The sequence below is a fragment of the Mesoplodon densirostris genome, chromosome 10 (genome assembly GCF_025265405.1).
Source record: "Mesoplodon densirostris isolate mMesDen1 chromosome 10, mMesDen1 primary haplotype, whole genome shotgun sequence".
NCBI lineage: Eukaryota > Metazoa > Chordata > Mammalia > Artiodactyla > Ziphiidae > Mesoplodon > Mesoplodon densirostris.
Genome location: NC_082670.1, coordinates 107,746,952 through 107,759,220, shown reverse-complemented (window position 1 = coordinate 107,759,220; position 12,269 = coordinate 107,746,952). Strand labels below are relative to the sequence as shown.

The window sequence follows — 12,269 nt, the reverse complement described above, 5'->3', positions numbered from 1 at the left end:
TGCAGCCCACCACCCGAGCCTCCCCGCGGCCGTCCTGGCCCAAGGTCTCACCTTCATCTCACCGAAATGTAGCGGGTTCTGCACATCATGTGCCTGGATCACACTGAGGCCAGTGTCACTGCCTGTGGCCATCACGCCCTTGACGGTGACTGTGGCAACCACAGAGCTCGAGGAAGACCAGCTGAAGTTCCCACTCCCACCATGGGCCTGGGGAGGGAAGTCATGATCAGGTCAGCCCACCTGCCCGTCCCTTGGTCCCTCTCTCTCTCACACGCAGTCGGCATCGCGCCACCACATGGTGACATGTGGCATCAGCCAACATCTGGCTGGCACTGCCTCTGCCCCTCACTCTCCCCACCCTGTCTCCTTCTGGTCCTCATATTCTGGGGACCTTGTGGCAGACACAAGCGTATGCATATGCCCATGACAGTGGCCCCCGGACCCAGGGGCACCTCAGGCTGGAATGGGAAGACCCGCGCCCCAGAGCTGGGTGCAGGACTCGGCTTCCCTGCCCCCTCCTGACATAGACCCCTGCCCGCTCCGAGTCATCTGCCGTGAAGTCAAGGACAGCCCAGAGGCTTCCAGACCAGGGGCCACCATCCCAGGACCCTAGAGGGGCCAAGAAGGTGACACACCTGAGTGAAGAGGCAGTGGGTCCCAGTACACACACAGGACACCTGTCCTCACTGCCGTGAGACAGCAAGGACTGATGGGATGGGGCAGGCCACATGGGCTCTAGCCCCGACGGGCATCAGGCCCCGCCACTAATGCCAGGTGGGCACGTGAACATCAAAGACCAAGAACACCTTATATGTGACAGAGTTGGAGACACCTTCCCCTCGAATTCCAAATTTTTCTCTAAAGATCTTTACGCTGTTTCCAGAAAACAATAATTTTTTACAAAAAGAAACACATGTGGAAGTTAAATCTGTGTTCAGGACTTTCTTTATCATGCTTTCTTTACTATTTTTCAAGGTTTTTTCCTAATTACCAAAATACACTGCTGTGATAGAAACCTCAGAAAATACAGAAAGCATAAAGACTCTGATTTTGAATTCTCTCCTGACCACTAGAACGTAATTATAACAGAAACAGAATGGACGTAAAGCCCCAACCCCATGGAAACACCCAAAGGAATGCACCCAGACGGGGTCTCACGGTTACCTTTATCGTGTACTGATAGGCGCCCGTCTTTGGTTGCCAGGGAAACGTCAAGATGCTTGGATAGAGGGTGATGGGGACATGGATTTCCACCTCCTGCTGGTTCCACACAGGCACCCGCAACGTGTGGACCCCTCCGTCCTGCAAGGGGGTGAGGGTGCCGTATGCCACCATGACAACCAGGTCAGCACTCAAGCAGGCCCCCGTCCCTCCCTGGGGACTGGTCTCCAGGGTAGATTTTTCAGTTGTGGGGGAGTGGGAAGGAAGATGCCAGGTACCCTGCGGCCTTCTCCATCTCCATGGAGATGGCTTTTGGTGGCTCTGCAACAGCTGCTGAAATAAATGCTGCTTGACTGCATCCTCACAGCACCCCTGACAGGATGCATGTGGTTTATCCCCACTCTACGGATGGGGAAATCTAGTCATGGGGCATGAAAGCAACTCGCCCAAAACCCCCAGCACAGAAGTGGTCACTTTGGTAGGAATCTCGGCCTGGTTCACAGGCCATTTCTGCCGCTGCCAGGTCTGGGAGAGGTGTGCGTGGGGTAGGAAGATAAGAACACCCGCGCCAAGCTTCCAATCAGTAACATCGGCTCCCACCGAAACCGAATGGCCTTTTAAATACAGGGGGAAATTTAAAAACTTTGAAGGATCCAAGCAGCCAAAACAGCCAAAGAGATACTCATGGGTCCTGGTCAGTGCACGGCTGGACACACGGGCCCAACACTGTTCCCAGCAAGGGATTCTACCCCCAGCCCCAGAGATGCAGGCTCACTTTTACAGGGGCCAGCAAAGGGCAGAGGAAGAGGGGCTCTGGCCCAGCACAGGGACAGGGGACAGGGAAAGGCCAAACCCCCTACCCCCAGACACCACCACTGTGAGCCCAGAGCAGGAGGGAACCCCGTGGTGCCCACAACAGCAGTGCACTCTTGGGGTCCCAACTGCCCTGGGCTCATGTCCAGCCTGGTTTGACATTTCCATCTGCGCAGGTCCCGGGGGTGGGGGGGGGTGGGGAGGGCCGAGGGAGGCGCCAACTTGCCTGGTCCACCACGGAGGTGAGGGCGGCCTCGATGGCCGTCTGGCCCCTCTTTGTCGCCCTGACATGATGGTACGACCCGTTCTGGGAAGAAGCCAGAACCTCAAAGAACTCCGCAGGGAGCATGGTTTCGATCTGGATGTTCTGGAAGGTGAGGCAGGAAGGTGAGAGGAGCTTCCGGGACAACTCAGGGACGTTGGGACGCAGGAAAGAAGCCGTGTGGCCCCAAAACAGCAGCCAGGCCAGGGGGATGAACTACACGAAACCCTGGATCTGAGCTCTGACCCCTCCCAGGCTGCCCTCCCCTTGTGACCCGAGGACCTGGCGCTCGCGAGCCGGAAGGCTACTGTTGACTCTCAGACCCTGCGGTCCCAACAAGAAAACCACCAAATAAAAAAAAGGACATCAAAAGCCCTTAGAGCTAATTTCACCCAAAATGGTGATTGACCGAGCCTTTGTCTAGTAACGCAAGGAAGGCAGTGGCTTCTGCAGAGAGGCTGAAGGGGAACCTCGCCCCCTCCTTGAAACCTCAGACCCCACAAGGAAGGTCTGGAGATTCTCATCATCCTGGGAATTTCTCACAAAGGACCAAACACGGCCGAGACTTCTCTCCACCTGCCCATTTGTGATGCTCTTTCCAGAGCCAGGAAGCTACTGAGCTTGGCCTCAGTCAAGGGGCCTTCTGGACAGGTTGCAGGTATTCCTGGCCCTGAGGCTCTGCACGGTAGGGAAGGATGGATTCTCAGTGCTGTGAGGTCCCCGGGCTAATGAGGAGGGGCAGGAAGCCCTGTAGGAAGCGGGGCCCCTGGTGCAGACTCACAGGCTACAGGCTCTTGAGACGCCCGAGGGGTCCCACGACAGTGTCTTCCATGGACCCAGCCGCACCACTAGGAAGCACCCCAACTCAGCCTGCCTGCTCAGGGCCCCCTGTGTTTGGGGGCTGCTCGTTGGGCAGCTGCTCCAGGAGAGGCACCCCACCCCCCCAACTCCATCAGGCCCGAGGGGGACTCACATCCGACAGGTAGACCTTGTTGCCGGACTTGTCAAGCACTTCGACGGTGATTTCGTACAGGCGGCCGGTCTCGAGCACCCACCTGCCACCAGGGTGGACTGTGAACCCTACAAAACAGGCAGGCGCAGAGCCTCAGCGTTGAGGCCACAGGGGCCTGTGGCTGAGGGAGAGGATGGCACCAGGCCTGGTCAGCACCGAGGCCCCAAGGCCATTCCTCTGCACTCCTCCGGGGAGGAACCAGCTGTGCGTGACGGTGAGACCTAATGCCCATATCAGGCCTGAGCGCTCAGAACCTGAGCTGACCTCAGATGCACAAGGACCAAACATTCCCCACCGGATGCTCCAGGGCCCATTCAAACTTGACCCTATCCATGGTGGCTCTGACCCACAGTAAGCCTACACTCTGAACCCACAGTAGGTCTACACTCTGAGTCCATTGTGAGTCTGTGCTCTGAATCTATAGATCTATGCTCTGAATCCACAGTGAGTCTGCACGCTGAACCCACAGTAGGTCTACGCTCTGAGTGCACAGTAGGTCTACACCCTGAATCCACCGTGAGCCCACACCCTGAACCCACAGTGAATCTATACTCTGAATCCACAGAGAGTCTACCCCCTGAATCCACCGTAGGTCTACACTCTGAGCGCTCTCCCTGTGAGCTGGCCCTGCCCTCCCAGGCCTCCAGCTCTGTTCCCACACACGATGCCGCCAGCTGTTGGCTGACCCCTGCAACGCCACGTGCTTCCCACCTCCACACCATCGCCTGAGCTGTGCTTCTGCCAGGATGACGAACCCGCACAAGAGCAGCTTCTGAGAAAACGCCGGCCTCGAGCACCATCTCCCAGAAGCCCTTCCACTGCACTCACGTTTACTAACTCTTTACCACTGTCCTGTCACCTGTTTGCAGTGGTCTCTCCCTGCAAAACCAAGCACAAGGCCCCCACTTCCCTCCTCCGGACTCCAGTGCCCCGCACGTGCCAGGCAGACGGAAGGTACCAAGGGTTCTGAGCAGATGGCGCTCCCAAGACACACAGGGCCACCCCGCCCGAGGCCACTACACGTCAGCATGGGTCTCCCCCAACAGCAGTCTCACTCAGCAGCCAACAGGAGGACCAGGGGGCTGCTGGGCCCCAGCCAACAGCTCTCTCACCCGAACCACCTCAGGGCGCCCAACGGGAGAGGCGGCTCAGGCCCAGGGAACACGTGTGTCCAGACGTCTTTCCAGGAGTCGTCTCTACAGCAGCTCCTGGGCCCTGGCTGTGCCCGTCCGGGTCCTCCATGGCTGTGGACTCCTCCCCTCCTCTCTCGGCCTCAAGCCTCCCCCTCTCTTCCGCCAAGGCATCTTCCAAACGTCCATAGCCATGGTGAGGTCTGGGCAGAGCCCTGGTATAAAACCAGAAGACAGAGCCCTCCCCCACTCTACCCTATCCTGTTTCTCTCCCTGCAGAGCTGGCCACCAGCCGACCGTGGTCTACCCTCCACTTATTCTGTGCACAGACAGGGGAAGGGCTGGGGGGGCAGCCCCGGGAAGGGCAGGGTAGCACTGACGTCCCGGGCCTCCCCGCTGGCAGAGCTGGCCAGAGGGAAGCGTTTCCTGGGGGACCGTTACTTTTATTTGACTTTTTAACTCCTGTAATCACAAACGACCCAGGATGCCCACACTCACCCAGGTACCCGGGTTCCACCACGTAGATGGTGCTATTGGGTAACCGGGAAGCGCCCTGCATGCGGATACCTGGATTCTGAATTAAGGAACAAATAAACTAGCTGGCAGGCGTCGGCTTCGTTATCATCAACATCACGTGGGGAGAAGAGGGGATGGGAAGGTCCCGGCCCGAGGCCACGCACAGCTCAGGCCGTTTCCAGAATCAGCGGCCACAGGGCACTTCCTCCACTCCAAAAGGGGGCCCTCTGCAAGGACCCTGGAGACCACCCGGGGCATGCAAACAAGTTGGGGACACATGACAACCCACACGCTGGTGTGGAAACAGCCTCGGCCAGGCCCCTCAGATGAGACCAGAGAAGGTTCCGGAGGCGAGGTTGGGGCTCCTCTCCAGCCACCACCCCTCACCTCAAAACCTCTCCAGCAAGTCTCCCCAGAGGTGAGCGATTCCACTCAGCTGGGGTACGATTTTGGTCCTTTCTGATTTTCAGACCTTGAGAGAAAACGGGGCTATTTTTAGCCTCGCCAAGCTTTCAGGGAGAAAAGTGACTTGACTTCCAAACAGCACATCTCCCGTGCAAGACACGCAGATGCGTGCGCGCTGCCCGGGGAAAGGATACTCCTGTGACCGAGGACCAGGCTGCTCTGTCCCAGCTGCACTGCGGTGACCAACGATGTGTCCTGGGCCAAGACTGCCACGGGCCGGCCCGGGTCTCCCTCGGGGCCCCAGACGTTGTTCTGAAGCTGTAGCTCGTACTGATCGGAGGGCATTGAGAGTTCTGGCCACCCAGAAACAAAGAACAAAGAGGGGAGAGAGAGCAAAGACAGGAGATGTTAAACATCAATGTCACCTCCTTCCCCCACCCCAGTCCCTGGACCCTGCTGTCAGTACAGCTGCTTGATTTTCTTTTTTTTTTTTGCTTAATTTTTTTTCAGTGCTTTAAATTTTAATATTATTCTCCATGCCTGTGGACAAAGCTGACACTCTCCATGAATTTTCAGAGGCAATCACTTTTTTGTGGATGCCATGAGCAGCTTTTTTTTTAAAAAAAATTAAGCACAGCCTGTGACTCAAACTGCCAGCTGCTGGCAGGATACCAACATCAGACCCTTTTCTGTTCGTCACAGAAGCAAGTGAACTCTGCTTCTGCATCGAGGGGCCCAGGGTGGGGCTCACTGGACCTAGGGGTCCTTTGGGGGTTTCCAAATAACCCACTCACTCTGCCTGCGTTTGTGGCCCCGTTCCAGCCCTCTTGCACGAGAGAGGGACAGGATGCAGGGACCACACACAGCTTCCCTGCTCACCACTGGGTCCCAGGCAGGGGCTGCCATGGGAGGCGCCCAGGACAAAGATCCTGGAGGAGTTTCAGCTAGAACATCCTTCAAAAACTCCCAGGAATTCTGAAAGGGGGGCAACTTGCCCACCTCTTGTGCTAGGGTATCTGTTGTGTGTTCCAATAGGTCCCCAAGAATTTGCCCTGGAACAGAGGGTTCTCAAAGTGTGTTCCCTGGACCATCAGCATCACCTGGGAAACCGCAAATAACTGGCCCCATCCCAGACCTGCTGAACCAAACTCGGTGGATGGGGGAGGAGGGGTGTAGTGGGGGCAGCCAGCACTTTGTATTTGCACAGGCCCTGCAGGGGATTCTGACACTTGCTGGAACTGAGAAGCCCTTCCAGTCCACACAACCCACTTCCAGGTCTCCAATGGGGAAGCCCAGCCATGCTGGGCTGAGACTCTTATAGACGACGTACCCAGTGATCAGAACACAGCAGCAGTGCATCAAGGATACACGTCATAATAAAATAATAAGGTAATGCCACTGCTCAGAGAGCAGCATTACTCAGCGCTGCTTCAGGAATCACTAGTGTCCTCCCTTGTTTAACATTCTGCAAATGAAAAGGGTCTTTTTAGGAAATAAATAGACCGACTCTGGACGATCTTGCACCACATGATGTAACCCTATTTACAAAGCCCGAAGGCGACGAAGAGGAGGGCTTGTCTGGCGGACCCCTTCAACACCTCTTTTTTTTTGCAGTACACGGGTCTCTCACCGTTGTGGCCTCTCCCGTTGCGGAGCACAGGCTCCGGACGCGCAGGCTCAGCGGCCATGGCTCACGGGCCCAGCCGCTCCGCGGCATGTGGGATCCTCCCGGACCGGGGCACGAACCCGTGTCCCCTGCATCGGCAGGCGGACTCTCAACCACTGCGCCACCAGGGAAGCCCTTCAACACCTCCTGTATTGCAAGACCTCACTACTTCTCAGAGGCACTGAACAATGAAGCCTTTGCGGATGTGAAAGGTCCCCGTCTGTCCACAGGCAGAGGAAGGCTGCTCCTGGGGCCCCAACGCAGCCCTGCTATCACCCGCTGAGGGTAGTGGGTCACCCTGTAGGCTGTCCTTCCATGGCCAGGAGGCCCACATTCTCCTAGGAGACCCGGTCTCTGAGCCCTCCCGACCCTGGCTGACCCCCCAAGATGTGCTTCTGCCAGAACCCCCCACTCCCACCCCATGCAGGGTCCGGGGAGGACCATGGAGCTCCGGGGGCGGTGGGTCCAAGCCCAGAAGGACAAGCAGCCCACTGCCCTGCCTCCGAGCCCAGCCCATCAGGCAGCCCAGCACGCACTCGCTCTGCGAGGCCACGGCTCAGGGTGCGATGGGTCCTTTACCAGCTGAGTCTTGGACGCAGGAACCCATCCCACATCCGTCCTTTTTCCAACCTCAGCACAATTTATCCCAGTAATTTCCAGCATTCCCGTCACCCGAGTTCTTTTCAGACATCGACTCCCTCAGCCAGCTTGTCCTCCCCACATCTTGTTCTATCTAATAGGTTGGTTACTGGGCCGGGCACATCAGCAACGCCAGCACCAGGCACTGAGCAGCAAAGGGAGAAGTCTGTGTCCCCTCTCCGTGCTGGGAACGCTGCCCATGGCCTCACAGACACTCCTCCTCCAGGCCCCTCTCTTCCCTCCCCTGCCCCACGGGAGGGGGTGTCTGCAGGTGATCGCTAGAACTCCAGGCGGGAGGAATCCGGGCAGCCCCCTGACCACTGCAGCCCCACAGCAGTGCCCGCAGTACAGGGTAGGGACTCCGAAAACGGGCCCGAGAGAAAGGAAGGCAGGCAGACGTCGGAAGGCAAGAAGGAACATTACATGTTTAAGGAAGAAAGACTGAAAGAAAATATGAAGAACTAATTTGGGGTAACTGCCCTCTCACCTGTAACTCTCTGAACCTTCTACGGATGCCGTGCAAAACAGGGGCTTGCCAAAACTCATGTTCCCTGTCATGATGTCATCCCCTGACTTTCCTGTCTAGCAGCCAGTTAAAAATGACAGTGATGTGAATTGTATCTCAATTAAAAAACAAAACAACACAACCCATCAAAACGAATGGACAGTGAGCTTCCACCCGGATGTCTTGTTCTTGGTGGACCTTTGCAGGCCCCTCCCCCATCTGTTCCCCTAGAGCATCTGTCTGGAATCCACTCCAGCCCTGCGGTGTGTTTATTTTTGGAGGCGTTTTCCATCTCATTACCACACAGATGCAAGAGAGGCAGCTTAACTACTTCCTGTCTGGGGATATCTTTCATGTGCCCCGTTCTTTGACTTCTACCGTAGGTCACTGAGCAAACCCCAAAGTTCTCTGGGTGTCTTGGGATGTGCTGTCCATCTGGGCCATGCACCAAAGGGTAAGCTCTGAACCCCTCTTTAGTAAATGCCCTTTAACCTCCCTGGTGGGGGCACAGCTCCCCGCCCTCATCTGCCCTCACAAAGGGGCCACCCGCCCTGCTCTGGGAGAACAGAAAGCCCTTCTTGGGCTCCTCTGGGACCCAGCACCACTCGACCCTGCAGGAGTGATTAAGGCCAAGGACCCGACAGCTTGGTGACTATCAGGCATTCTGTGTCTCGGTTTCTTCGTCCGTAAAACAGGGTATTAATGAAACCCACCTCACAGAGCTGTTGGGTCATAATGTGAAAAGCACAACAGCTAGGAAACTCTCATGATGGTCAGATGTTCCAGACTGTCTCCATCAGGCCACAATGTGTTCGAGACAGTGCTCCGGTGGAGACGGTATTTCTGAGAAGCCCCTGTGGGTGCCCTCTGGCCTTTAACTTGTCTCCACTGCGTTCCCCCTGAGGACGCAGGGGCAGGGTCCTGAGAACTCCACTGCTGAGCCATCTCCCCTTTTAAGAGTCTCAGAAAGCCACACCCAGGTCCGTCCCTTTGCTTTTAGACTCTGCTTCCCTAAAGTCTGTGGTGCACGCCAGGCTCTGGCCAGGACCCCCAGCCCAGCTTCGTACACAACTCGCCTGCACGTTGACAGGTGCTAAAGAGCTGGACGCTCCACGCCCGGCACACGGAGACGCTTGGGACCCCCAGTCTACTGTCCTTCAGCAGGGCACCCCGTGTGGGAGAGAACCGGGCCTCGGGGCAGGAGGGGCCTGTCCTCGGCTCTGAGGCCTCCCCAGGGCTGCAGCGCCCTGCCACACAGTAATGACTGACCAGACCCACTGCCCTCAGACTTTCAGACCCAACTATAGACCAAGCCCAGGCTGCTCGGATGCTGAAGCATCTACACGCTTCTTAACTGATGCCCTGTATTACAGACAGAGCAGCCAGCAACCTGGGGAAAGCACCTGCCCAGACATGTGTCCAAGTGCTCGGGCCTAGAATGGAACACTCTTGTACCCGAGATACTAGATGACCTGTGCTCTGACCAAGAAATGTGTGTAAACTAAACAAAAAGATGATAATGATAATAATTCTTAGGAGGCTTGGTGCTGCATTAAGAACACTCATCACTGAAAATGCATCACATGTACACGGCACTTTAGAATTTCCAGAAAAAAATCCATGTCCATTCATTCATTCTGCCCTCAGCACAGGCAGAAAGGCTTTGAGGGCTCCAAGAGAGAAACTGAGGCCCAAAAGGTAGCGGTGTCTTGCCAAGGCTGCCCAGCAGTCAGTGGTAGACCCACGGGCAAAACCCAGTCCAGCGTGAAGCTCATGGCTTCGGACATTCTTAAAACAAAGGGATATAAACCCAAAAAGATGGAAAGCAGGGTCTCGAAGAGATATTTGTACACCTATGTTCATAGTAGCACTATTTACAACAGCCAAGAGGTGGAAGCAAAGCAAGTGTCCATCAGTGGCTGAGTGTCTAAAACGTGGTCTATACAGACAATGGAATGTTATCTGGCCATGAAAAGGAAGGACATTCTGACACCTGCTACAACACGGTTGAACCTCGAGGACATTCAGTTCAGTGAAATAAGCCAGACACAAAAGGACAAATACTACATGATTCCACTTATACGAGGTCCCGAGAACAGTCAGATTCATAGGAACAGAAAGTCCAAGGGTGGTTGTCAGGGTCTAGGGAAGGGGGTTGGGGAGTCAGTGTTTAATGGGCACAGGGTTCCAGTCTGGGAACACGAGAAAATTCTGGCGATGGATGGTGGTGATGGTTGCACAAAATGTGAATGTAATCAACGTCACTAAAATGAACACTTAAAAATAGTTAAAATGGGGGCTTCCCTGGTGGCGCAGTCGTTGAGAGTCCGCCTGACGATGTGGGGGACACGGGTATGTGCCCCGGTCCGGGAGGATCCCACGTGCCGCGGAGCGGCTGGGCCCGTGAGCCGTGGCCGCTGAGCCTGTGCTCCACAACGGGAGAGGCCACAACAGTGAGAGGCCCGCGTACCGCAAAAAAAAAAAAAAAAAAAAAAAAGTTAAAATGGTAAATTTGATGTTATGCCTATTTCACCATGATAACAAAAGGGCGCCGTTGCCATGAGTCCCAAGCTGAGCTGGTGCCCCACCTGTCATCTTTCCTTGCCTGATCTTCTGCACCTTGTAGCGGATGGATGTCCCCACCATGAGGTAGACGTCATAAGCTGGGTTCAGAAGGATGTTCTCCAAAATCAGCAGCCTGACCTCCGCGGGGCGGACGTTCTTAGCATGAGGAAGAGAGAAGAGGCGAGGTGAGCCCGGAGCAGGGGTCCGTGTGAGCAAGAGAAAGCGTCTTTAGAACTGTTCAGTCTGTTCACGTGGGCACAGGGAGGTTAGGGTGAGAACACAAGGCAGCGCCTTTGGACACCCCAGAACCCCAGGGAAGCCCTGTGGTACAGCAGGCAGCCATTTAGAGGTCACTGCCAAAGTATACCGAGCCAGGGGTGATGGCTATGGATACAGAGGCCACTAGGGGCCCAGGGGCTCCACCTATAAAAGCCCCAAAGGCCCGTGCTGGGGGCCGTACTCCTGCGTCCCCACAGGACCCTGACGATTGGAGAGACTATTCTTGGCAGGACACCACCCCTAGGGCACTGCACAGACAGCAGAGCGACACACACCGGGCTTTCTGAGAAAGAGGCTTATCTGCCTGCGCAGAGGGGCCCACAGAGGGCTCTCAGGGACGGGGGCGAGGAGGGCACCGTCACAGCCCCTCTCCTTACTTGAGCGCGCCTGTTTCTTACAGAAAGGAGTATATACCCCCGCTCTGGTGCCCTGACTCTGGCAGCTGCTGCCAGAGAACGTGTCTCCATGCCCGTCTCTGGTGCCCAGCCATGGGCTCTGGGGTCCCGCAGGACCGGAACCGACGGAGAAAGAGTTCTTAATCAGCTACCAGCCCCAGGGCACAGCAGAGAAACCCGATCTTTCTGGAAAGAGGCCCATTAGCTAATCATCACGGCTGCACCTGAGGGGCGGCTTCTAATTAAACACACATCTAAGGGCTGACAGTAAACCCTTCCTGAGGCCTTGGGGGTTGGGGGGGGACATACCTTCATGCCCTCCCTCTGCCCCACTCCAGAGCACCAGCATCTCTAGGAGGGGGGCTCTTATACGTGTCTAGGACCCCAGCTCTTACACCTGGTGCCCTGGGTTTTGCGGCTGCCGCCCAGGGGATACCCCTGGATCCCCTGGCCCTGGGGGCCCTTGGGCCCCACAGGACCATCAATCAGAGACAGTGCTTGGGCTACGACCCCCGACACTGCACACACAGCTGACTGACACCCCCCCCCCAGTCATTAGGTGGAAGAGGCCTACCTGCTGGAAAGAGGCTTTGGCCTGGAGGGCAGGCTTCAGGGTTGTCACATGTAGGGTCTACAGAGGGGCTCTCGGGGAACATAGGCTGGGGACATTATCTTTGTACCCCCATTGCCTCACTACAGCTCATGGCATCTCCCAGAACGGAGCCTGCACCCTTGTCCGGAGCCCCGATTCTTGTGACTGCCGCCCAGGAGACACCTCCAGATCCCCTGGCTCTGGGGGCCAGGGAGGCTCTGCTCACAACCCCAGAGGACTGTACATATGTGTGTCCTTTAAAAGCTGTTGTCTGGGGACTTCCCTGGTGGTCCAGTGGTAAAGAATCCGCCTTCCAATGCAGGGGACGC

At 56.4% G+C, this 12,269-nt stretch overlaps 1 protein-coding gene across 1 annotated transcript in view; it reads right to left on the bottom strand.

Moving 5' to 3' along the window:
• Nucleotides 1–12,269, bottom strand: part of NUP210 (nucleoporin 210) — a 100,574-nt gene that overhangs the window by 63,490 nt on the left and 24,815 nt on the right. Inside the window, exons 6-12 of the mRNA XM_060110319.1 lie at nt 10,698–10,830; nt 5,494–5,652; nt 4,877–4,945; nt 3,210–3,316; nt 2,201–2,341; nt 1,165–1,302; nt 52–207 (exon numbers count right to left, since the gene is read on the bottom strand). Coding sequence (XP_059966302.1) covers nt 52–207; nt 1,165–1,302; nt 2,201–2,341; nt 3,210–3,316; nt 4,877–4,945; nt 5,494–5,652; nt 10,698–10,830 — 903 coding nt within the window. The remainder of the gene's footprint in view (nt 1–51; nt 208–1,164; nt 1,303–2,200; nt 2,342–3,209; nt 3,317–4,876; nt 4,946–5,493; nt 5,653–10,697; nt 10,831–12,269) is intronic.